Source organism: Aquarana catesbeiana, linkage group LG03 (genome assembly GCF_042186555.1).
Source record: "Aquarana catesbeiana isolate 2022-GZ linkage group LG03, ASM4218655v1, whole genome shotgun sequence".
Classification (NCBI taxonomy): domain Eukaryota; kingdom Metazoa; phylum Chordata; class Amphibia; order Anura; family Ranidae; genus Aquarana; species Aquarana catesbeiana.
The window spans coordinates 450,115,049-450,142,283 of NC_133326.1; the positions used below are offsets into that span (position 1 = coordinate 450,115,049).

Below are 27,235 nucleotides of genomic sequence, written 5' to 3' on the forward strand. Positions count from 1 at the left end.
CCAGCGACTTACTGTTAAGTAAGAAAGCCTGAGCATCAAGAGCAGCCTGCATAATTCTTTATGTACAGAACTGGTTTGTCACAGCTTGTCACAAGTAGTATAAAACTGCTTACAAGGTCATTTTTAAAGTGACATTTGTACCAGCCATGATTGAAGCCTTTAAATATTCACTTTACTCAAAATTCATTAAGGTTAAAAAAAAGGTTCGAATTTAACGTTGGTTTCCAAATTTAGGCAGTTTGAGAGGTACATTTTCAGAATTATTGCTATTTTGCAGGGGATTAGGTATTGGATGGAGTGGGGAAAGGTAAAACCCCTATCAGGTTATTTGTTGCTGTGTCCCACTAGAGATTTACTATAACTTCCTGTCCTGGAGATGTAACAGGAAATGGAAGGAAATCTCAAAGTGAGGGGAATTCCCATCCTAGAAAGCTACCACCAGAACATTTGTCCCCATTGGTTGAATAACCTTTACATTTTGTTCTGGTAACAAGTCAAATGTATTTTTTTTACCTCCTGTCATCAGAGCAGCTCAGTGTCACCATAGTGACAATTTACTACTCCGGGGGTGGGGAGTGTGATCAGGAATTTTTCTTTTCTACACTTTTATTGTTTATACAGTGAATGATTATGTATAAGGAATAGTTTTAGCTGTCACGAATGTGTAAACCATTCACGAAGAGCTTGCTTTTGGTTGTGATCTGTGATTGGCTACAGCTAATCACATGGTACAGGTAGCCAGGTACCATGTGATTTCTGCGGACCAATCACAGATCACGAACAAAAGCAACTTGTTCATGAATGGTTTACCCATTCTTGACAGCTAAAACTATGTCTTATACAATGACTAGGGATGGGTCCGATGTTCGAGTTGAACGTAAGTTCGACTCAAACATTGGCTGTTCACTCGTTGGCTGAATAGTGAACATTATGGGGCGTTCGCGGCGCGTCTGATGATTGGCCAAAGCATGCACCTGATCTGCATGCTTTGGCTAATCACAGCGCGGTCTGCTGTGAGAGCCATGATTGGCCAAAGGCAGGGTGCCTTTAGCCAATCGTGGCTCAGTGAGCTAAGTCCACGCCCCACACTATATAAGGCTGCTTACACGGCGGCCATATATAGTGTTATCATAATCATTGAGAGAACGTTAGCTAGAGGCAAGTTAGTTAGTGGCGTGCAGGCAGTTTAGGATACACACACATACACACACACATACATACACACAGTGTAGTGTAGACTATATATACAGTGCATTTATATTTATATACACACACACACACACACACACACACTCTGCATTCAGTGTAGACTATATATACAGTGCAGGCAGTCTAATGTGTGTGTATGTATGTATATGTATATATATATATATATATATATATATATATATATACAGTACAGTCAGTGTAGAATATATGAATATATATACAGTGCAGGCAGGGTAGTGTGTATGTATTGCAACCTGGATGACAGGTAGCAAAGCTCACTGGGAGATGTATAAACCCCGAACAGGACTTTTCCCAGCTCTCTCTGGGACGCTCTGCTACATATCCCCCCCCCCCCCCTGTTTCAACCCCAGGGTTGGAACACCTGTGGCCTAACAAGAGTGAACACAGGACAAGGCATTCACATTCCCCATCTCAACACCTGGCCTGTGTTTTACAGTGAAGGAGTAATCCTATAGAGCCAAGAACCACCAGTTCACCCATCTATTAGCCTCCTTCTTTTGGGCCATCCATTTCAGGGGAGCATGGTCAGTTATTAAAGGGGTTGTAAAGGTAATTTTATTTTTTTTTTTAAATAACTAACATGTCATACTTACCTTCACTGTGCAGCTCGTTCTGCACAGAGTGGCCCCGAACCTGCTCTTCTGGGGTCCCTCGGCGGCTGTTTCAGCTCCTCCCCGCAAGAAATAACCACCTTCATGCGAGCTCTCTCGCATGGTGTTTAGTTCTTGTGGGCGCGCTCCCGTGATACAGCCGGCGGCTGTATCACTCAGCCCCGCCCCCCGGCGCGCGAGCCAATGGCTGCGCTGCTTTCAATCCATCCACTCTAGCCAATCAATGGCCAGGCTGAGCAGCGAGGAGGAAATCGGCGGCGAGCGCAGCAGGTGAACGGGCTCAGGTAGGTAAAATAGGGGGCTGAGGGGGCCCGTATTGTAGGATGGTTAGTTGTTGCGAGCGCGCTCCCATGATACAGCCGACGGCTATAGCCGCTCGCTGTATCACTCGGCCCCGCCCCCCGGCGCGCTGCGTCATCGGATGTGATTGACAGCAGCGCGAGCCAATGGCTGCGCTGCTTTCAATCCATCCACTGCAGCCAATCAGCGACCAGGCTGAGCTGCAATAGAGATGACGGGAACGAGCAGCGGAGATTCGAGGTGTCAGGTAAGTAAAACGGGGGGGCTGGGGGCGGCGGTATTGTCAAAAGTTTTTTCACCTTAATGCATATAATGCATTAAGGTGAAAAGATTTTTACCTTTACAACCCCTTTAAATCTAATTGGCACCCTAGCAAATAATACCTTAGCGTGTCCATGGCCCACTTTATAGCTAAACATTCCTTTTCAATGACTGCATATGTTGGTCATTGAGCTTTCTGCTTAGGTACACGACAGGGTGTTCTTCCCCATTGTGTACCTGTGACAATACTGCCCCGATATCTACATCAGACACATCTGTCTGAACCAAAAAATCTTTGGAGAAATCAGGAGAGTACAGCACTGGCTGTGCACAAAGAGCCTTCTTCAAGACTTGGAAAGATTCCTCTGCTACTGAGGACCATTTCACCATTACGGAGTCTTTCCCTTTCGTAAGGTCCCTCAGTGGGGCAGCTAAAGTTGCAAAATTTGGATAAACCTTCTATAATACCCCGCGATCCCAAGAAAGGCCCTGATCTGCTTCTTGTTTGCAGGATGTGGCCATTCCTGGAAGGCTTCTATTTTATTCACTTGAGGTTTAATGACTCCAAGGCCAATAGTGTAGCCCAAATACCTGGCTTCTTCTAAACCAATGGCACATTTTTTTGTATTCTGCGTAAAACCTTCTTTGAAGAGGGAATAAAGGACAGCTTGGACACGGGGCAAGTGAGACAGTGTCAGTGCTATGTACCACTATATCGTCCAGATAGGCTGCTGCATACTGTCAGTGAGGTCTTAGGGTCCTGTCCATGGCCCTCTGAAATGTTGCAGGGATATTTTGCAACCCAAAAGGCATTTTCTTGTACTGAAACGAACCCTTTGGGGTCACAAACGCAGTCTTCTCTTTGGAACTACCAGTCAGGGGTATTTGCCAATATACTTTTTGTCAAGTCCAAAGTAGTCAGATAGCGGGCCTTACCAAGTCAATCTATAAGTTCATCTTCCCTGGGCATTGGGTAAGTGTCAAACATTTTTTCACTGAATTAAGCTCTGAAGTTGTTACAAAATCTCCAAGTGCCATCCGGTTTTGGGACTAACACGATGGGGCTAGACCAGTTACTATTGGATTCCTCAATAACATCTAACTCCAACATCCTTTTAACTTCAACACTGATGTCCTTTCTTCTAGCTTCGGGAATTCAGTATGGTTTGAGCTTAACACGGACTACAGGTTCAGTAACAATATCCTGCTGAACCGTTGATGTCGTGCCAGGTAACTCTGAAAATTTCACTCTATTCCTTATCAGGAACTCTCTAGCTTCTTGTTTTTGGGAATAAGACAGGGTGTTTGGAATCGTGACCCCAGGGACCAGAGGGGACTCAGTATCCCTAGGTGTTACAGGGATGGACTTTGCAGTCAGTGCCATCCTATCCTTCCAGGGTTTTAACAAGGTTTATATGGTATATCTGTTCGGGCTTATTTTTACCTGGTTGATACACTTTGTAATTAACCTCCCCAACTCTTTCAATTACTTCAAAGGGACCCTGCCACTTAGCCAGGAACTTGCTTTCAACAGTGGGAACTAACACCAGGACCCTGTCACCGGGTAAGAAAACATGGAGTTGGGCCTCCTTGTTGTATATTCTCTGTTGGGCTGCCTGGGCCTGCAGTAAGTGTTCTTTTACCATAGGCATGACCGCTGTAATCATGTCCTGCATTTGAGCTACATACTCAATTACACTTTTGTGGGGCATCTGCTCCCCCTCCCAGGTTTCCTTAGCTATGTCTAATGCCGCGTACACACGGTCGGACTTTTCGTCTACAAAAGTCCAACGGACGCTGACGGACTAAAGGTGGCTGGTAATCCGATCGTGTGTGGGCTTCTCCGGACTTTCAACGGACTTTTTTAGCCTCAAATCCGACGGACTTTAGATTTGAAGCATGCTTCAAATCTTTACGTCGTAAGTACGACGGACCCCGAAGTCCGCTCGTCTGTATGCTAGTCCGACGGACAAAAAAACGACGCATGCTCATAAGCAAAAACTAAACGGAAGCACTCGGTCTAGTAAAACTAGTGTTCGTATTGTAGGTAGCACATTCATCACGCTGCAAAATCTGTGATCGTTCAATGCAGCGCATTTTATTTCTTCTTTACGAAGGCTCTAAAGAACGAAGGTGTTTTGCTGTTCATAATCAGAGTTCTCCCAAACTGATTTCTGGATTCTTTTTCTCTTTGATCTCATGAATGATATAGTATGCCTTTTTAAAACAATGTTTCCATACTAATAATACTTTTTCCCCTTTTTATTTTTTATTTTTTTTTTTTTTTATTTTTTTTAGGTTTGTAAAGTTAACACAAAGAACCCATTATTTTTTTTTTTTTTTTTTATAGTGTTTATTTTTTAGTTTTTAGATAAAGTTAACCCAAAGCATCGTTTTTGGTTACGTAATTTTTTGGATTTTCAAGACTTACCACTTGAACATTATTAACATTAGTAATGTATTTTTGGTGTGTTTTTTTTCAAACTCAATGAGATTGTTGTCCCTTGTTAATTTAACATTGTGTGTAAAATCAATGATTTCAAAGAAAACACATAAAGTCTTTTGCTAAACTCAAAAAATATCCATTTATTCATGGTCAAAATAAAATAAAGAGGAAGTCAACGCTGGAAAAAGTCGGTGTACCAGAAAATTGGGATCTTGAGGAGTCCATATAAGAGGGAGCACAATCTGGTCCAAGAATCCCAGAGATCAACAGCACCAGCAGATGATCTAGATGTCCCCAGACTGTGGTCCTACAACAGCCTGCGTCTTCTGTCAGACCAGACTGAACCCAGGTCATCATTTTCTTCTCTTCCCTGCAGCCTTTCCTCCACGCTGCCCTGCAGCCTTCCCTGTAGCCTTCTTTTGAGGCTGTGGCTCTGGTGTTTCAGTTGTGGCAGGAGGAGGAGGAGGAGGAGGAGGAGGAGGAGGGGGGGCTGCCTCATGTAGTTGGGTGTTTTGTGTTAGCGTGCCCTGCAGCCCCTTATGGATTGTTTCCCCAAATAGGCGCTCACAAATGAGGCGCTGCTCCCTATTCATCTGAAGAAGCCTGCTGGCTAAGTAGCAGCCATAGGATTCTTCCGCTTCAGGGGGGCTCCTTAAAAAACGGGTGGCCTCTTGCATGAGGCGCAGGGATGCGTCCTGTGTGACCATCCCCTTCCTGGCCCTTTTTTTGGGAAGGTGGAGGGGAGGCACTTGGGATTCGGTCAGGCTCCTACTGGGCCCAGCCACCTCACTTGGCCCAGCCACCTCACTTGGCCCAGCCACCTCACTGGGAGCAGCCACCTCACTGGGAGCAGCCACCTCCTGCCTGACACTGGGCCCAGCCTCCTCCAGGATGATGGTGAATCCGGCCTCCTCCATGCTGTCCATGGGCCTGGTCTCCTCCTGCCTGCCACTTTCCCCCCATTCCTCCTGGATGGACTCATCCTGTGTATAAAAAAAGGACAATAGTTTGAGTATATTTTTTTGGGTTCATCAATGACACACAGTTTGCTTCTCATGAATAGCAAATTCAATGTGAATACTTCTCTTTAATAAAAGAGTCTAATCAGACACCATAATTATTTCAAGCAGGTGCCAAACATATTTAGCCACTACTGTCAATTGATATGTATACCCAATTTTGAGTGCCAAATTATTTTAGACAATTATAACATCCAGTTAACATCATTAATATTAGTACAGTAAATATTTGTTAAAATAATTTACCTGACTCCAGATGGTCATATCTGGTTCATCCAGGATGGAAGACCCAGCTTGCTCCTCATCAGCCTCTGCTGGGGTGGAGGGAAGGGTGGAGGGAAGGGTGGAGGGAAGGGTTGAAAGTGATGGCCTGGCTTCATTCTGGTCATCCAGAAAACGGAGTTGATTGTAGTACCACAGCCTGGGTACATAAACATCATCTGCTGATGCTCCTGATCTCCTTGATTCCTGGATCTTCTTATGCTCCCTCTTATACATGTTCCTCAAGCCCCCAATTTTCTTGAGCAATGTCTCCATTGTTGCTTCGGGATGGTCGCCTGGACAAAGGCCAGAAGTCTCTCCAGCGTTGACTTCCTCACATGCTTAGCATAATACTGAGGGTGTTTCACCTCCCACAAATTCCTCATCTCTCGATATTTGGAAATAAAAGATGTAAGGAACTCTGGATCCTTAAATAGGGGATTCATTATATCTGGAAAAGATGAAGTCACAAGACAAAAAACACTTTTATTATAGGTTTCGGCTAACCCCTCATCATCTTCTCCCTATGTAGGCCTCATCAATCTATCAAGCCATATAGGCCGCTTGCTACAAAGTCATGACCATAAAAACCAAAAAAAAAAAAAAAAAAAGAATATATCTAAAATTACCTTCGTTTTGTAACGTCCAGGTCCACTATCACCTACCACAGAACGTACGTACGACACGTGCGGCAAGGCCCCTCTTTATACACTACGCATGTGTGAAACTCCGCCTGCGTCGCCCGCCCCTGACGTTCGATTTTAACCTCATGTTCTCCGCCCATTTTTTTGTTACGGCGCGTAGTGGAGTTAAAGAATGGCGGAGACACCTGAAATGTTGACGACCTCAGGTAGTGGAGACTGCCCGGAGGCTGGAACGTCCACAAAATCTGTGAGGCCTAGATTTAAGGCCTCTAATATGAGTTTAAAGAGATGGTGGAGATGGTGGCCATTCTTCACAAAGACGACTATGATGGGAAGTATGGGCCGTACGCACGGCCAAATTTGCGCAAGGCCAAAATAATGGCGAAGGTGGTGGAAACCTTGCAGGCATCTTTTGGGGTCCAGCGCTCCAAAGACCAACTGCGAAAAAGATGGTCTGACCTGAAACTCAGGGAGCCGGATCAATACCGACGTATCCGGAAAAGTTCTTAAAAAAAGTAAGTACTTGTCGTGTTTTTATCTTGTGTTTATTACCTTGTATATTGGCTCATGTGCTTTTCCTTCCTATCCGATTTTTGTTTTCATCGTTTTAAACGATCTTTTAAGAAACCTCGTTAGTTACATATCTATAGATATATATCTATATATACATATACACATATATATACATGTGTATATATATATATATATATATATATATATATATATATATATATATACACACATATATATATATATATATACACACACATATATATATATATTATATATATACACACATATATACACATATATATATATATATATATATATATTATATATATATATATATATATACACACACACATATATATATACAACACACACATATATATATATATATATATATATATATATATATATATATATATATATGTGTGTGTGTGTATATATATATATATATATATATATATGTATATATATATATATATATATACACATACATATATATATATATATATATATATATAACTATATATATATATATACACACACATATATATATACACATACATATATACATATATATATATATACACATACATATATATATATATAACTATATATAAATATATATATATAACTATATATATATATATATCTAACTATATATATATATATATATATATATATATAAATATATATAAACGAGAGAGAGAGAGAGAGAGAGAGAGAGAGAGAGAGAGAGAGAGAGAGAGAGAGAGAGAGAGAGAGAGAGAGAGAGAGAGAGAGAGAGAGAAATATATATATATAGAGAGAGAGAAATATAGAGATAGGTAGATAGATAGATATAGAAAATTTAAAACATTCTTTTGGAAGATTTGAAGTTATCTTATTTTTTTGGCTTTACATTTAGTTAGATAGTTTGAGATTTTGTTCCAGATATAGAGAGAGATCAAAAGATTAGTAACTATATTTTGAGATATTGATATCTATCTATCCGATATGTCTTTCTAATTTTAAATATTGAGGTAAAATAGGAACTCTACACAAACCACTTCATTACAAATGTTGGAAAATTACTATGTACTAAAATATCTGTGTGCTAATTAAATTAAAATAATTTTTTTGTTTCACATAGGGGAAAAATCACTCAGCCAACCCAAAGCAAAACATGATTGGGAATAAGCCCAAGTCCCATTGAGGATGTGGAGGAAGGAGAGGTGGGCGACATGGGCACCCCACCAGGTCAGTGTCTGACACACCAGCTTACGGTAATCTATGCATGGCTGCCTTTTATTTTATGTAATTTTTCTACTCTATTTTAGGTGATCTGGTTGTGCTGGAGTCAAAGCAACAGCGCCACCCCCGAGGATGTTAATGAACTTTGCGACATGGGCACCCCACCAGGTCAGTGTCTGAGACACCAGCTTTATGGTAAGGTAAACTTATGTGTGCATATTTCTAAACATATTTTTTTTTTCATTCCACTTTAGGTCCAACTGACTATTTTACCCCAGACAGTGCCCAACGGCTAATTGCTCAAATCATGGCCTGGAATGGGGAGATCGATCAAATGCGGAATCGGCTGGATCGTATGCAGCAGGAAATGAAGGACATGATTGATGTTTTGGGTCGAATCTAAATGCCCTTTTTTAAACCCCAAAACATCAATCATGTCCTTCATTTCCTGTTTTGCTGACCCCATTCTGGCTTCTCTTTTTTGTTTTGGCCAGAACATAAATGGCTGTTTAAGCTAATGTAAAAAAGGAGGGCTGTTTCTTGTAAATACCTCACAAATCCACAAAAAATTAAAATTGATTTTCAAAAAAACACAAAAAAAAAAAAAAAAAAAAAATTGATTTAAAAAAACCAAAAAAAAATAAAAAAATAGATTTTAAAAAACCCAAAAAATTAAAAACTTGATTTTAAAAAACCCAAAAAAATTAAAAACTTGATTTAAAAAAACAAAAAAAAGAAAAAACTTGATTTAAAAAAACAAAAAAAAAAAAAAAACTTGATTTCAAAAAACCAAAAAAAAGAAAAAACTTGATTTTAAAAAAACAAAAAAAGAAGAAAAAACTTGATTTTAAAAAAACAAAAAAAATAAAAAACTTGATTTAAAAAAACAAAAAAAAAAAAAAACTTGATTTCAAAAAACCAAAAAAAAGAAAAAACTTGATTTTAAAAAAACAAAAAAAAGAAAAAACTTGATTAAAAAAAACAAAAAAAAGAAAAAACTTGATTTAAAAAAAACAAAAAAAAGAAAAAACTTGATTTTAAAAAAACAAAAAAAAGAAAAAACTTGATTTTAAAAAAACAAAAAAAAGAAAAAACTTGATTTTAAAAAAACAAAAAAAAAAAAAAAATTGATTTTAAAAAACCAAAAAAAAATAAAAAACATGATTAAAAAAAAAAAAAAAAATTAAAAAACACTTGATTTTAAAAAACCAAAAAAACCAAAATAGACAAACTTTATTCAAAAAAAATAATAAAAACAAAATAACTTGCTAAAAAAATAAAAACATAAACACAAAAATTGCTTTAAAAAAACAAAAAAAAAAAAAAAACACAAAACAAAACTTGATTTTCCCAAAACCAAAAAAAAAGCCTGTTTGTGAAAATCAAAAAAGCCAAAAATAATTTTTTTGTGGATTTAGGTATAAATATTTAGATATAATTATATTTTGCTACATTATTAAGATATCATTCTATTTTTGTCAATGAACATTTTATACTAAATGCAGAACTGAATGCATAACAACCATTAATAAAAACATCTCCTTATAGGAATTAAATAAATGTGTGGTTTGTTATTTCAAGGCTCAGTATCATTTTAGTTATAATTGTAAAAAAGTTGTTTACAGTGGCAATGGAGCTTATTTAGACATTTAAAATTACAATACAGTTGGCACTACAACTGCTCGACCATAACCTAGGAGACAGCCCAAAAGAAAGGCAAGCAATAAATATAATGCAAGATTTCATCAATATTTTTTTATTGGCAAAAATTATATATCCTGGCCCATTGGCAATGGCCCCCCTACCCATAAAATAATTAACATATTGCTGTCTAACTTGACGGGCACTTTGGGGGGCCAAGCCAGTACGGACAGTATCCAGGCCTGTAAGGTTGGCTTCTATTTGTCCGGCCTCAGGCCCAACTGTGCCTATATAATTTGGAGCATGCTTATTTAAAAAGTTGTGCAGAATGCAGCACGATAAAATGATAAAATTAAGTTTGTATTCCGCCAAATTAATGGCTGTTTGAAACAGGCGGAACCGGCTGGCCAGAATTCCAAACGCATTCTCAACCACTCTTCTAGCTCTGGCCAGCCGGTAATTAAAAACCCTCCTCTCCGGGGTGAGTGTTCTTTGGGGGAATGGCCTCATGAGGTGCTTGCTGAGAGCGAAGGCTTCATCGGCAATGAAGACAAAGGGGAGTCCTTCCACGTTATCCTCATCAGGTGGCAATCCCAGGCCACCACTCTGGAGATGCTGGCAGAACTCCGTCTGGGCAAATACTCCTCCATCCGACATCCGGCCATTCTTCCCCACGTCCACATATAAAAAATCATAGTGTGCCGACACCACCGCCATTAAAACAATACTGTGGAACCCCTTATAATTAAAATAATATGACCCCGAATGGGGTGGTGGCACAATGTGGACATGTTTCCCATCTATAGCCCCTCCACAATTGGGAAAGTCCCAACGGCTGGCAAAATGGGATGCCACAGTCTGCCATTCCTGTGGCGTTGAAGGAAACTGGGAAATCAAAAAAGAAAACCAAAATCAATTAATTTGTAAGCTAACATTGCAAGAAAATTAGACAATTAAAAACATTATTCCCAGCATCAGTATAACATTCAATAATTTAATTCTTCTGGAATAACTAATATGGAAAGGCACACTTATCAGATTGCTCACCCCCTCTGATGGAACATTGATTACATTTTAGGGGGTTGTGAAATCCCTAAAAAAAATTACTTTTAGGACACGCAGGAATTTAGGGACTAAAAAGGCTACAAGACTGCAGTTGTCGCACTCTGCAGGTGCAGTTGCTAACCAGCTTACAGTAAATGAGGTAATGTAAAAAGGCATTCATGTTGCAAGGAGTACACAATCACATGCAAGGGCAATTAATGAAAACACTTTGAGGCTTGCATATGATTTGATGATGGAAATCAGCAGAGCTTCTGCTCATTTAATAAAGCACTGGAACAAATGCACTTGTAGAGTGCACATGCATTTTGCAAAGTGCCACATATATTTGCTTTAGACAAATCAACACCACAGAACATTCCAGCAAATTTTAACGAGGGTGGGGGTGGGGGGGTTGTGAAATCTAGATAATTGCTCATTAGCAGCAAACTATTTGGAGTGAGTTTAGGTGGGGGGGGGGGGGGGGTTGTGAAATCTAGATAATTGCTCATTAGCAGCAAACTATTTGGAGTGAGTTTAGGTGGGGGGGGGGGGGGGGTTGTGAAATCTAGATAATTGCTCATTAGCAGCAAACTATTTGGAGTGAGTTTAGGTGGGGGGGGGGTTGTGAAATCTAGATAATTGCTCATTAGCAGCAAACTATTTGGAGTGAGTTTAGGTGGGGGGGGGGGGGGGTTGTGAAATCTAGATAATTGCTCATTAGCAGCAAACTAAATACACTCAAACAAAATACATTCCAAATGAGTAGACTAGGTGGATATGTTCCCATCACTTCATGCTGGGAAGGTTATTGAAGGAAAATATACATGCATGACAAAAAATAACAGGAAAAAAATCCAGCATGTGTGAGGATAAAAAGGGGACATTCACACTATATTGCAATGATGGTAAGTAGTGTTTGAAGCAAGAAATACATTATATTATCAAAGATTACATAAAAGAACATGTGATGCTAATAAAAGAAAAATATCTTACCTTAATATAGTCCTTCTGCAGGACCTGTATGATGGCAGAACAGGTCTCTGGGATAATGATCCCCAGAGCCTGGGGGGAGATGCCTGTCGAGAACTTAAGGTCCTGCAGGCTTCTCCCTGTGGCCAAATACCGCAAGGTAGCGACCAGCCTCTGCTCCGGAGTGATGGCTTGCCTCATGCAGGTATCCTGCCTGCTGATATAGGGGGTCAGCAAAGCCAACAAACGGTCAAAAACGGGGTCCGTCATCCGGAGAAAGTTCCTGAAATCCTCAGGATTATTCTCACGGATCTCACGGAGCAAAGGCATGTGACAGAACTGGTCACGCTGAAGCAACCAATTCTTGGTCCATGAACTCCTCCTCGCCCTGTTCATGGACTGGTCTTGGGCTGAAGAATAAACTACAGCACCAAGCACATACAATGCACGAGCTCTACGACGAGTACGTACAGGTAACATGGCTTCAAAACGGTCGGCTGGTCAGAACGCACTAAACAGAACGCACTGAAGAACAGCAAGGCCTGTGAAGAACGACCTGAAAATCAGGAACGAGCGGCCAATAAAACAAAGATTTCTCAATGCCAACTGACCAAACGCACTGAAAAGCAGATACAAACCTCACAAGCACAGACTGAACAACAGTTAAAACGAACTGAAAAATACGAGTCTCACAAGCGCGAATCGTCTCTCACCAAACTTCTACTAACACGAGATAAACACGAGATTAGCAGAAGGAGCCCAAAGGGTGTCGTACGGGCTATTGAACTTCCGTTTTATAGTCTCGTCGGACTTGGTGTACGTCACCGCGTACTAGGCTGTCGTACTTTTGTGTGGTCGTGTGTGCGCAAGTCCGTTCGTAACAAAGTCTGCCGCAAGTCCGCCGAAGGTACGTCGGAAGTCTGTCGGACAGGCTGTCGGACTTTTGTAGACGAAAAGTCCGACCGTGTGTACGCGGCATAAGAGTCCTCGAGGGTGTCTCCCATAAAGCAACTCAAATTGAGAGTACCCCATAGAGGACTGGGGTACCTCCCTGATGGCAAACATCAAGTACGGAATCAGGAAGTCCCAGTTTTTCCCATCCTTGTCAGCAACCTTTTTTAACATACTTTTTAATGTTTTATTGAAGCGTTCCACCAAGCCATCAGTTTGAGGATGGTACACGAAGGTTCCCAACTGTGTCACCTTAAATAACTTGCACAACTCCCTAGTTACTCATGACATAAATAGGTTGCACTGGTCTGTAAGGACTTCCATAGGGACCCCAACATGACAGAACACCATGAACAGCTCTTTGGCAATGTTCTTAGCAGATGCAGTCCATAAGGGAACTGCTTTGAGGTAACAGGTAGCGTAATCCACGATTACAAGAATATGCTAATGACCCCAGGCAGGCTTTGGAAGTGGGCCCACAAGGGCCATGTCGATCCTCTCAAAGGGCACTTCAATAATAGGTAAGGGCACTAAAGACCTTCGGAAGTGGGGTAGTGGGGCTGACGTTTGACACACAGGACAGGATTGACAATAATTCTCAATATCTTTCTGTATCCCGGGCCAGTAAATCCTGCGCAACACCCTTTCCGTGGTTTTCTCAACCCCTAAATGACCTCCTAGCAAGTGCCCATGGACAAGTTCCAACACCACCCATCTGTATTGCTTAGGGACCACCAACTGTTCAACAATTTAATCATTCTTTTTACACACACGATACAGTAAATCCTCATTGCAAGGGAAATAAGAAAAACAGGGCCTGTCCCCTGGTTCAACAGGTACATCATTAATCACTACTACATTTTCCCAGGCCCAGGCAAGGGTAGGGTCTTTTCTCTGCTCGGTACTAAAGTTTTCCTTGTGCACATTAAGGTCAGCAAACTCTAATGTAGCCTCAGAGTCAGCAGACAGCTGTCCACCTTCTCTGGTTTTGGGGACTTCCTCAGGCTCCTCCAGTTCTCCTGCCATAACTGAGAAAGGAAGACCCGGGGAACCCTGAGAGAACTCTCCTGAACCCACATTGTCAGTGCTGATCAGGAGTTCTGGTACTCTGCTCTGCTACTGTGTCAGTTACTGTGACTTAGTCGGGATGATCCCAGGGTTCCCAAAACTTAGGGAAGTCCCTACCAATGATGGCTTCATGCACCAAGTGGGGCACAAGTCTGACTGGATGGGTCACTTTACCTAAGTCAGTTTTAAAGTTAACAGTGGCTGTGGGATACTCCCGGGTATCCCCATTTACACAGATCAGAGCAACTTTTTTTGCATGAAAATTCACAGTTTCAACCATCTCAGCTTTAACCAAAGTCACTAGACTTCCAGAGTCCAGCAATGCCATAATAGGCTTATCATTAACAGTCATTTGGCACATGTGTTTTCCTACACTTAGCGTTGCAGTGCATGAAACAGCTGCAAACATAGACTGCCTTCTATAAGATACATCACACTGCATAGGTTCATCTGTCAATGGACAGTTTCCTGCAACATGTCCCAGTTCCTGGCAACGGAAACACCTGATGTTGCCCCAATTTGATTTGCTGACAGGCAGTGGCTTCCCTTGTTTGGGATGCCAAACTTCAGCCCTGGCACCAAAAATCCTCCCCCCTATCTCCTTGCCATGCTTACCAACCACTTCTCCTGGAGCAGTCTAATGCCCTGTACACACGGTTGGACTTTCCGACGGAGTATGTGCGATCGAAGCTTGTTGTCGGAAATTCCGACCGTGTGTGGGCTCCATCTGACTTTTTCCATCGGAATTTCCGACACACAAAGTTTGAGAGCAGGCTATAAAATTTTCTGACAACAAAATCCGATCCTTTAAATTCCGATCGTGTGTAGACAAATCCGACGGACAAAGTGCCACACATGCTCAGAATAAATTAAGAGACGAAAGCTATTGGCTATTGCCCCGTTTATAGTCCCGACGTACGTGTTTTACGTCACCGCGTTTGGAAAGATTGGATTTTCCGACAACTTTGTGCGACCGTGTGTGTATGAAAAACAAGTATGAGCCAACATCCGTCGGAAAAAATCCATGGATTTTGTTGTCGGAATGTCCGATCAATGTCCGATCGTGTGTACAGGGCATTACCGGTTGCCTGGGGAGACCGTAGCTTTGGGTGGAAAGTCCGTGTGGCTGTACAGGTGGTGACCAGGCTCTCTGCAGCAAAGTATCTCTCCACGAGCTCCACCTGGTTGTTTGCCGACTTGGGGTCTTCTTGACTCACCCACTTCTGCAGGGGAACTGGTAGTGACCTCAGGAATCGGTCCATGACCACACTCTCCACTATTTGTGGCCCAGACAGGGACTCCGGCTGTAGCCATTTCCGCACCAGGTGGATTAGGTCGAACATCTGCGATCTTGGGGGCCTCTCGTCTTGGAAGAACCAGCTGAGGACCCGCTGTGCTCAAACTGCCAAGGTGACACCGAATCGAGCCAAGATTTCCTACTTGGCCTTTTCATAGTCTCCTGCTTCTACCGACTCCAGTACCGACTCCAGATCATAGCAGACAAGTAGCAGGTACAAAGCTCCCTGGGATGAGCAGTCTTTCAGGCACAGATACCAAATCCAGTGAGGTGATGACAAACAGTGCGGTGTTTATTTGTGATACAGTATCTCACAAAAGTGAATACACCCCTCACATTTTTGTAAATATTTTATTATATTTTTTCATGTGATAACACTGAAGAAATGACACTTTGCTACAATGTAAAGTAGTGAGTGTACAGCTTGTATAACAGTGTAAATTTGCTGTCCCCTCAACATACCTCAACACACAGCCATTAATGTCTAAACCGCTGGCAACAAAAGTGAGTACACCCTAAGTGAAAATGTCCAAGTTGGGCCCAAAGTGTCAATATTTTGTGTGGCCACTATTATTTTCCAGAACTGCCTTAACACTTATGGGCATGGAGGTCACCAGAGCTTCACAGGTTGCCACTAGAGTCCTCTTCCACTCCTCCATGATGACATCAAGGAGCTGGTGGATGTTGGAGACCTTGCTCCCCTCCACCTCTCGTTTGAGGATGCCCCACAGGTATTCAATAGGTTTGGGTCTGGAGACTTGCTTGGCCAGTCCATTACCTTTACCCTCTGCTTCTTTAGCAAGGCAATGGTTGCCTTGGAGGTGTGTTTGAGGTCGTTATCATGTTGGAATACTGCCCTGCGGCCCAATCTCCGAAGGGAGGGGATCATGCTCTGCTTCAGTATGTCACAGTACATGTTGGCATTCATGGTTCCCTCAATGAACTGTAGCTCCCCAGTGCCAGAAGCACTCATGCAGCCCCAGACCATGACGCTCCCACCACCATGCCTTGACTGTAGGCAAGACACACTTGTCTTACTCCTCACCTGGTTGCCACCACGCACGCTTGACACCATCTGAACCAAGTACGTTTATTTTGGTCTCATCAGATGACAGGACATGTCCTTAGTCTGCTTATCTTCAGTAAACTGTTTGCGGGCTTTCTTGTGCATCATCTTTAGATGGTGGAAGAGGCTTCCTTCTAGGATGACAGCCATGCAGACCAATTTGATGCAGTGTGCGGCGTATGGTCTGAGCACTGACAGGCTGACCCCACACCCCTTCAACCTCTGCAGCAATGCTGGCAGCACTCATATGTCTATTTCCCATAGACAACCTCTGAATATGACGCTGAGCACGTGCACTCAACTTCTTTAGTCGACCATGGTGAAGCCTGTTCTGAGTGGAATCTGTCCTGTTAAACCGCTGTATGGTCTTGGCCACCATGCTGCAGCTCAGTTTCAGGGTCTTGGCAATCTTCTTATAGCCTAGGCCATCTTTATGTAGAGCAACAATTCTTTTTTTCAGATACTGAGTGAGTTCTTTGCCATGAGATGCCATGTTGAACTTCAAGTGACCAGTATGAGAGAGTGAGAGAGTGAGAGCGATAACACCAAATTTATCACACCTGAGACCTTGTAACACTAACAAATCAGATGACACCGGGGCAGGAAAATGGCTAATTGGTCCCAATTTGGACATTTTCACTTAGGGGTGTACTCACTTTTGTTGCCGGCGTTTTAGACATTAATGACTGTGTGTTGAGTTATTTTGAGGGGACAGCAAATTTACACTGTTATACAAGCTGTACACTCATTACTTTACATTGTAGAAAAGTGTCATTTCTTCAGTGTTGTCACATGAAAAGATATAATAAAATATTTACAAAAATGTTAGGGGTGTACTCACTTTTGTGAGATACTGTATATAGAAGTCTATATACACAGGTGCTGTACAGGGTTCCAGAAAAACAAATAGGAACAAAAATAGCCAAACAAAAACCCAGCCATGTCTCGGCACTAACTATACAGTATTTACAGGTCCTAACTACCAGGCCGAGCAAGCCTACAACTTGTCAGCTTCCACATACACAGCTTAATAGCTTTTACCAACCTTTTGCTCACCTAGACAGAAGTTGTCTGATGTTCCCAGGCCAAGACCACTGGCTGTCTGTCTCAGGTGAGTTTAAATTGGCCTGGGAGAGAGGACCAAGATCCAAACTGGACCATGGATCAGAGATCCCTGAATGTGTATGAGAGGAGCCTGGGAGACGTATAAACCCCAAACAGGACTTTTCCCGGCTTTCTCTGGGACGCTCTGCTACAGTGTGTGAGTGTGGTATATATATATATATATATATATATATATATATATATATATATATATATATACACACACACAGTGCAGTCAGTGTACAGTATACAATAAGGTGTATTGAAGTGGTTAAGGGAATTTTAAGGGGAACTCCAAACCAAAATAAAAAAAAAAAAAAAACAGCGTGGGGTCACCCCCATAATCCATACCAGGCCCTTTGGGTCTGGCATAGATTATAAGGGGAACTCCACGCCAAAATTAAAAAAAAAAATTGGTGTGGGGTCCCCCCCAAAATCCATGCCAGACCCTTATCCGAGCAAGCAGCCTGGCAGGCCAGGGTAGGGAGGGACAAGAGCGAGTGCCCCCCCCCCCCTTCCTGAACCATACCAGGCCACTTGCCCTCAACATGGGGAGGGTGCTTTGGGGTCCCCCCCATGGCACCTTGTCCCCATGTTATTGGGAACAAGGACCTCGTCCCCTCAACCCTGGTCCAGTGGTTGTGGGGGTCTGCAGGTGGGGGGCTTATTGGAATATGCAAGCCCCCTTTTAAAAGGGGGCCCCCAGATCCTGCCCCCCCATGTAAATGGGTATGGAATGTCAATATCGTCAGAAAGGTTTATGTTTTTTAGATATGCATATTTACTGATTTTTCCTTCCACTATGTTCTTGAAGTGTGATGGTAGGTATTTATATCTATGACATTGGTATCCTTGTTTGGTCCACTCTTTTGTTAATTGCCTGATTTTACAGTAATCTATTATTCTTGAAGGTAATGCTATTTTAGTGTACAAGTTTCCCTTTTTGGTTTTAGCTAGAACACGTTTCCATGCTATTAAAGTTGCTTTATTACAAAGGAGGTTCGGTATAATTACTTTCTTGGGTATTACGTGTTTTGCCATAGATAGGGCGAATAGATTATGGCCTATAGTGGATTCTTTTTCAAAATTTAACCATAATTTATCATTAGGGGAGGTAAACCAAAATTTCTTTTGGTCTAATGAAGATGCATAGTGATCATTTCTAATGTCTGGTAGTCCTATTCATCCTAGGTCTTTGGTGGCGGTTAGTATTGAGAATGCTACTCCATTCCATATGAAATTTTTTAATTTAGTGTTCATTTGTTCAAAGAATTTGGAGGGTAATGATATTGGTAGGGAGCGGAAATAATACAATGTTTTGGGTGGTATTTGCATTTTTAATGCTGCCATTTTACCGAACCTTGAAATTTGAGCTTTTTGGATTTGATGTAGATCTTTGCTGGTTTGTTCTAAGAGTTTTGGAACATTTACATCATAAAGTTTGGAGGATGGATATTTGAGTTTTATAACTAGGCATGTTATAGTTGTTTCGTCCCAGTTATATCTGTAAATTTTACTATGTTTTTCAGATTGGTCTTTATGTAGGTTTATGGGTAGAATATAACAGTTATTTTGATTAATTTTATAGTAAGACACGTTACTGTATTGATCTAATAATTTCTGAAGATTGTGTAGGGATATATCGGGGTTTGTCAAGGTTAAGATGATGTCATCTGCATATAGCCCAATTTTATGATCATATTGTCCTATTTTTATGCCGCTAATGTCCGGATTAGTGCGAATGTATTCTGCTAATGGTTGTATTGCTAAGGAAAATATTAGTGGGGAAAGTGGGCATCCTTGTCTAGTGCCACTTGTTAGATTGAAACCTTTGGAGATTAATCCTGAGGAGAGCACCTTTGCTGAGGGCTGAGAATATAATGACATAATAGCTGTGTATGAATCCTTTGATACCAAATTTTTCTAATGTTTTGGATATATATTGCCAATGCATTCGATCGAATGCTTTTTCAACATCTAGAGCCAAAAGGAGAGCGGGTGTTCGATTGTTTCCAATATAATTAATTATATTCACCATCCGTCTAGTACCATTGGGGGCTTGTCTGCCTTTAACAAAGCCTACTTGATCGGGCCCAATGAGATATGATGTTATATTTATTAAGCGATTGGCTAGAATTTTCGCATACATTTTTATGTCTACATTTAGTAGTGATATAGTTCTATAGTTTATGGGTGATGTTGGGTCATTGTCTGTTTTTGGGAGGGTAATTATAATTGCTTATTTTTTTATTTGATTTGTGGTGAATTAATTTATTAATTTTATTTCTATTTTGCCGTTGATGTAGTTGGTTAGCTAATAGTTTACCAGTTTTATTACCTGGAGAATAATAATTTAGTCTCATTTGTTTTATGTATTTGTCGTGGTTATCTATCAGAATATATCTCAGTTCAGTTCTTAGATTATTGAGTTGTTGTGCTATGTTTGTGTCACTTGGATTTTTTTTGTGTATTTCTTCAGCTGCGGTAATGTCTTTCAATATTTTATTTAAGTCAAAGGATTTCCTTTTTTTTCCCTAGCAGCTATCTGTATTAATAGGCCCCTAACGAATGCTTTATGAAAACACCATTATGTGGTACTTTTCAACAAAACATTATCATTAACTATAAAAAATTCTCTAAGGTTTTTTTTTTCTATCACGGACAAATGTTTCTCTTGGGAAAGAATGTAAGTGTTGTTCCTTCATAATTTGTTATTGGTACAGGGATGTCCTCTATTTATTTCTATTGTTATTGGTGCGTGATCAGACCAAGAAATGCTATGTATATGGGCTTTGGTTATGTTCTGAAGTAGTAATTTGTCAGTGATAAAATAATCTATCCTTGAGTAGGATTTGTGGACATGTGAACAAAATGTATAGTCCCTTTCGGTGGAGTGCAGACACCTCCAGGGATCATACAAATCCTTGTTAGAAAATATCTTATTAAGTCCCATTCTTTTGGTGTGTCCTTGATTGGAGATGTCTATAGAGGGGTCCATTGATGCGTTGAAGTCCCCGCAAATTATAGGTTGTCCTTTTTGCATCTTATGTGCCTTCGTTATAATTTTCTTTAAAAATTGATGAGGATTTTTGTTTGGGGCATATATATTGACAACAATATAAACTGTGTCCTTTATTGCCAATTGTGACGGGAGGGCCCGTGGAACCCAGAATCCCTTGGAAAGTATGGGATGCCCTTGTTTCAGCTCCCCATACATCTCTTATGTCTAATGCCCTGTACACACGGTCGGACATTGATCGGACATTCCGACAACAAAATCCATGGATTTTTTCTGACGGATGTTGGCTCAAACTTGTCCTGCATACACAGTCACACAAAGTTGTCGGAAAATCCGATCGTTCTGAACGCGGTGACGTAAAACATGTACATCAGGACTATAAACGGGGCAGTAGCCAATAGCTTTCATCTCTTAATTTATTCTGAACATGCGTGGCACTTTGTGCGTCGGATTTGTGTACACACGATCAGAATTTTCGACAACGGATTTTGTTGTCGGAAAATTTTATAGCAAGCTCTCAAACTTTGTGTGTCGGAAATTCCTATGGAAAATGTGTGATGGAGCCCACACACGGTGGGAATTTCCGACAACAAGGTCCTATCACACATTTTCCATCGGAAAATCTGACCGTGTGAAAGTATGGGATGCCCTTGTTTCAGCTCCCCATACACCTCTTATGTCTAAGTCACCCTGTGCTATCCTGGCACAGGGTGAGTGAGAAAATATATCTTGGACTACTTAAAATGGGACAGTGATATTTGTCCACAATATCTTCCAGGATGTATGTAGAGACTATTCTTGGTTTGTTTGATTCTGAACTCAACATGTTAGTTAATTGGGAGAGCTGATCACATTGTCCTCTGTACAATGTAGGAGACGGGCTGACTCCTAGTGGAGCTCCTGCTATTGTGAGAAAATGTCCTGTGGTTGTACTTATGATAATGTATAACGTACTGAGTGAAGCTCGGTGACAACAAGTCTGTAGTGAAATCCTGATGGGCACAGAGTCACATCAGCTGCCTAAAGGGATTAGTTAATTAGCTCATGTTAATTTGTTACAGGTGTATTGTTAGAGTAATATGAGCAGGAGGGGGGAACCTCCTCTTCTACTGTATAAAAAGTCTTGTATTCTGGTTCTAATAAATGAGTCCATGTTAGCAGTGAAACAAATCTTGTCTTGTTTTGTGCTTATGAGTGGTTGGAATATCTGATATCTATATCCAGACTGGGAGGAAGTGGTATACTGATGTAAGCACTCAAACGGAGTGTGGGACGTTCCGTGACATTGCTGGCAAGCAGCGGGAAGCTTCCTGCAGTCTGGGACATCCAAACCTCCACCTGGATCCAAGATCAGGATAGCGGACTTCAGTCACCCCAGTGGAGATATGGACCTGGCATCAGAGTTCCCGGGGCTGCTGCGGAAAGTCCTTTCAGCATACACCAGGACTGTGTCTGAGGATGAATACCTGGAGCTCAGGCAGCAGATTCGGGTGGAGCTCTGGATTGGAGCCCTCCAGCTCGCTGGTATAAAACAGGGCAAGTGCTTTCCAACCCAAGAGCAACAGGCCAGTGACCAACGGGCATTGCAGATGGCATTCCTGGGAGAGTGGCCCCAGGAGCAATGGGTGACTGAATTGGACAGGCTGGTCCAGCAGGAGATAGAGCTGGACAATCATTATCGGTCTCTGCAATGGCATGCAGAGCAGGGATATTTAGGGGAGACAACAGAATGCTTTCTGGAGGGATATGACTTTGGTGGCCCTGGATTGCTGTGGGAGAGCCTTACAGATCGTTTTGTGTTTGGTGATGAAGGGAAACCTACCCTTGAGGACCTGCGAGATTATAGAGAGGCTATGCTCGGTCTTGCAGGGGTCTCAGAGCTTAAACCTGATCTGGACCATTTGCTAAGGAAGGAACAGCATCTGGAAAGGGCATACAGGAAACTGCTAGAACACGTTCAGCAGCATGCCAGAGAATCGGCAGTGGAAACTCCGGAGATTGACGTCCCCAAACCTGAAGTGCTGACAACAGGGCAGAGCTCTGCTTACTTCTGCCCAGCACCAACAGTGGCTGCTGCCTTCTTGAGAGAAGAGGTAGTCAGCCTTTCTCCCACAAGACTGATAGGGACATGTGATTTTCTGCCAGTAGCATCTATGGAGTTACAACAAACTTCTCCAGCTGAAGATCTGGTAACTGAACAGAGGGTCCAAGACCTCTGTCCCACACTTTTAGCAATTCCAGAGGCTGGGGATTTAATAGACGTTTCTGTAGAGGAGGAACCACCTAGCAAACCCCCAGCAGAAGTGCTGGCAACCGGACAGAGGATCCAAGACCTCTTCCCCACACCTGCAGCAATTCTGGAGGCCCAGGGTGAGGAGGTGACAGTCTATTGTGAGCTGAAGATCGGGATCCAAGGAGAGAATGCAGTCGTCACTTCACAACTGCAGCTTGATCTTGTGTCGGTGGATGGGCCTGTGGTCTCCACTAACAGAAAACCAGCAGAAGTGCTTGCAACTGGGCAGAGTGCTACCAACCTCTGCCCAGCACTGGAAACAACTGCGGAGTTTCAGGGAGCTGGGACAGTCGGCCCCTCTCCCCAGAAGTTAGCTGGAGCAGATGATGTAGGGAAGCTCCTACACCCAGCTAAACTGCTGGCAACGGAACAGAGCGCTGCTGGCCCCTGCCCTCCACTAACAAACGATGGATTTCCTGTAAAAGTGGATTGGGACTTTAGTCTCCACCTGTCTACCCCAGGGATGCTGGGCAGTCGGCCCAGATCCCCAACAGCATGACGAAGTGAGCCCAGTCACCCTGTCTTCTCTCCAGTGGCTGAAATGACTCCAGGCAGAAGGGCCAGTCCAGGCCTCTCCCCAGCGGCGGGTGTGTTCTCTGAGAAAGGCAGAGGTTGGCTGGGTAAGTAATGCTTTGTTTGGAACAATTTGTTTGGGGTACTGTGTGGGTACAGGCATTAGAGGACTGGAACTATGGACTAACATCGGAGTCAACCCGTCTGGGGTCTCCTCCTGTGTTAGTCTTCTGCCGAAAGGGGAGAGATGTGATGGGAGGGCCCGTAGAACCCAGAATCGCTTGGAAAGTATGGGATGCCCTTGTTTCAACTCCCCATACACCTCTTATGTCTAAGTCACCCTGTGCTATCCTGGCACAGGGTGAGTGAGAAAATATATCTTGGACTACTTAAAATGGTACAGTGATATTTGTCCACAATATCTCCCAGGATGTATGTAGAGACTATTCTTGGTTTGTTTGATTCTGAACTCAACATGTTAATTGAGAGAGCTGATCACAATTTCCTCTGTACAATGTAGGAGACGGGCCGACTCCTAGTGGAGCTCCTGCTATTGTGAGAAAATGTCCTGTGGTTGTACTTATGATAATGTAAAATGTACTGTGTGAAGCTTGGTGATAACAAGTCTGACCTGTAGTGAAATCCTGACGGGCACAGAGTCACATCAGCTGCTTAAAGGGATTAGTTAATTAGCTCATGTTAATTTGTTACAGGTGTATTGTTAGAGTAATATGAGCAGGAGGGGGGAACCTCGTCTTCGACTGTATAAAAAGTCTTGTATTCTGGTTCTAATACATAAGTCCATGTTAGCAGTGAAACAAGTCTTGTCTTGTTTTTTGCTTATGAGCGGTTGGAATATCTGATATCTATATCCAGACTGGGATGAAGTGGTATACTGACGGAAGCACTCAAACGGTGTGTGGGACGTTCTGTGACACCAATATTACTCCTTTTTTTTCTTGATATTGTTTTCTTGATATTGTTGGAGACGAATATATGAGGGAATTTGTAGTGGAAGAATTTTGGTGCTTTGTTCATAGCAAAATGTGATTCTTGTATGCATACTATGTCACTTTTGGATTTTATTATGTCGTTCCCCAGAGCTTTCCGCTTAAATGGGCTGTTGAGGCCCCTTGCATTGAGTGACATTAGTTTAAGACCCATGGAAATGATAGTAAGCAACGCTAAAGAATAACATTAATAGGATTCTTGAGAGAGGATAAAGAGTCATTGGTACTTACAGAGTTGATTTTCTTTTCATTCAGAAGATGGCAGTGTTGTACCTTGTATTTTACTGAACAGACAAAAAGTTTAAACCATAAAACATATTTATAACAGAATAATAAAAAGAGGAAATATGAATTCCCGTGTACAATTAATTGTACTGTTTGTGGGGGATAATAATTTGAGGGAAGTGTTAAGCTTGGGACAGTATATTCCCCGAGATGAGGTTCCCCGAGCAATTGATTTCCTGAGGAGATTTATTGTTGCGTACTGTTGTTGTATACTATATGGACATGATCCTGTAAAACTGTGTGGTGTGAGGAACACAAAATCCTATTCATAATAGGAGAAGTGGATCGATTAAGTCTTTTTTGCCATTGTTGTGGGATTTTCCCAGGTATGGTTTTGTCAAAGGCATTTTCTTCATATTTTGGTAGTAAGCCCCAGGTTTTCAAGATTTTTAGGGCATCTTCCATGTTAGTAATGTTGTATGTAGTTCCATCTCTATCTATCATTATTTTTGTAGGAAATCCCCACTTATAGAGGATATTGTGGTTCCTGAGGTGCTTGTGACAGATCCGAATATAACAATATTCCTGCATATGGATTTTAGAAATGGTGAATTATGCCTAACAAATTGCATCAGTTGATCTTTTACTTGGAAAAAATGAATTTTGGCAAAGACAGCCCTAGGTAGCCTTTCTGGTATATGTGATGGTTTAGGAAGTCTGTGTGCGCGGTCTATCATCAGTTACTGTTGGGGAATTGCAGGAAGCAGTTTAGATATAATTTATTTTAGGAATCTTTTCAAATCTGCAGGTTTAATGTTTTTAGGAATGCCTCAGAATTTTATATTATTCCTTCTGGATTTGTCTTCCAGGTCTGCGACTTTCAACTTTAGGTTTTTAATTTCATTCTCTACATCAAAATGTGCATCAACTAATTTGTTGTGTGCTTCCGTGAAGTCGCACATTTTGTTTTCTACATGTTCCACTCTGTCACCTAGGTCATCTATTTCTTTCTTTGACTGATTCATAAAATTCATCATGTCATGTTGTAGAGCTCCTGTTAGTGACATTATTATATCTTTAATAGTGGAGTCTGATATGGGCTGACCTGTGGTAGGGATTGCATTTAATTTTGCATATGGGTTAATTCCCAGTGTACTGTTATGTTAATTTGGTAATTCACTCACGTTTCCTCAGAGGCTGTAATTTGTTTTATGGGGCTGTTGATGTCATCTTGGGGCTGCAGACTGTTCTCCTGTGTTCCAGTCTGCGTCTCCATGTCCCCTTTGGTGCTTGTATCCTGCTGTCTCGTGCTGCAGTGAGGGGAGGAGGGACCAGTGCCATCTTTATTCTTCTGAGGTGTCCCGGCCAGGCTTTTGAAGTCACCTAATTTACGGGGTCCTCCTTTATCTTTGCAGTTCCCCATCTTCCTTGGTCGATCAATGCTGCTCCTGGACCTTTTATATGTCCTCAGGAGTGCTTTAAGTCACTTCTTTATGCAGCAGGGAGTCCCGTTATCTCTAAGCTATAACAACCTGCGTCCATCCTCTTAGTCCGCCGGCCACGCCCCCACGCCAATTTTTTCATTGATTTTTATCTATATTGCCGGGAGCTGGCAATACATTACAGCCGCGAGCAATTTTAAATGACATTTTTTCCTTTAGAAATGTCATTTTGCTGCAGCACTGTAAAACACATCAGACAGATGTGCCACTTTACAGGCAGGCTAAGGGGACCCCCAAGCACAATATTTAAAGGAATATTTTTATGTTTATTGTTTCACTTTAAGCATTATTAAAATCCCTGCTCCTGAAAAAAACGGTCGCTTTAAAAACTTTTTTTTGCATTGATACATGTCCCCTGGGGCAGTACCCGGGTCCCCATACACTTTTTATGGCAATAACTTGCATATATGCCTTTAAAATTAGCCGTTTGGATTTTTCATGTTCGTATCCCATAGACTTTAATAGGGTTCAAATGTCCGCACAAATTTTTTGCCTGTTCGCATGTTCTGCTGCGAACAGAATCGAGGGGTGTTCGGTCAATCCCTAACAGTGATCTTTTCTTTATAAACAATAACAGTGTAAAAAAAAAAGTAAACAGTAAGCAAGCTGTTCATAAATGGAAAGCCATTCATGACAGGTTGTTTACAGCAGTCACAGGAGGGGCATGCTGCGTGCTCCTAACTTGGAGCAGGTGCTGCCCCACCGCAGTATAATTACTATGGCGGGTCAGCAAATGGTTAAAAGGATCTGTTTTGTTTATTTAGTTTAAATGGGGAGATCTAGTCAATAAAGTTTTGTGTTAAACCTATCTATCTTTCTTTTTTAGGTCGATAGCTGCACAGAGTCAGCTGAAGCAGCATGTGACATCCTGTCACAGCTCGTAAACTGCTCCATTAAAACTCTTGGACTGATATCAACAGCAAAACCAAGTTTTATGAATGTTTCTAAGGTATTGCAATAAGTGCTAAAAGATCTAATTTAAAGCCCAAATGAAGTTTCTGTTTAAATCGCCTAAATACAT

The 27,235-nt window shown here is 41.7% G+C and overlaps 2 protein-coding genes across 3 annotated transcripts in view; one reads left to right on the plus strand and one right to left on the minus strand.

The window, feature by feature from the left end:
• Positions 1–27,235, plus strand: part of LOC141132447 (F-box/LRR-repeat protein 3-like) — a 138,873-nt gene that overhangs the window by 94,227 nt on the left and 17,411 nt on the right. For both annotated transcript variants that reach the window (XM_073620831.1, XM_073620832.1), the window contains one exon: positions 27,041–27,163. In XM_073620831.1, the coding sequence (XP_073476932.1) occupies positions 27,041–27,163 (123 nt within the window). The remainder of the gene's footprint in view (positions 1–27,040; positions 27,164–27,235) is intronic.
• HMMR (hyaluronan mediated motility receptor) overlaps positions 1–27,235 on the minus strand; it is a 256,412-nt gene that overhangs the window by 62,975 nt on the left and 166,202 nt on the right. The window lies entirely within an intron of this gene.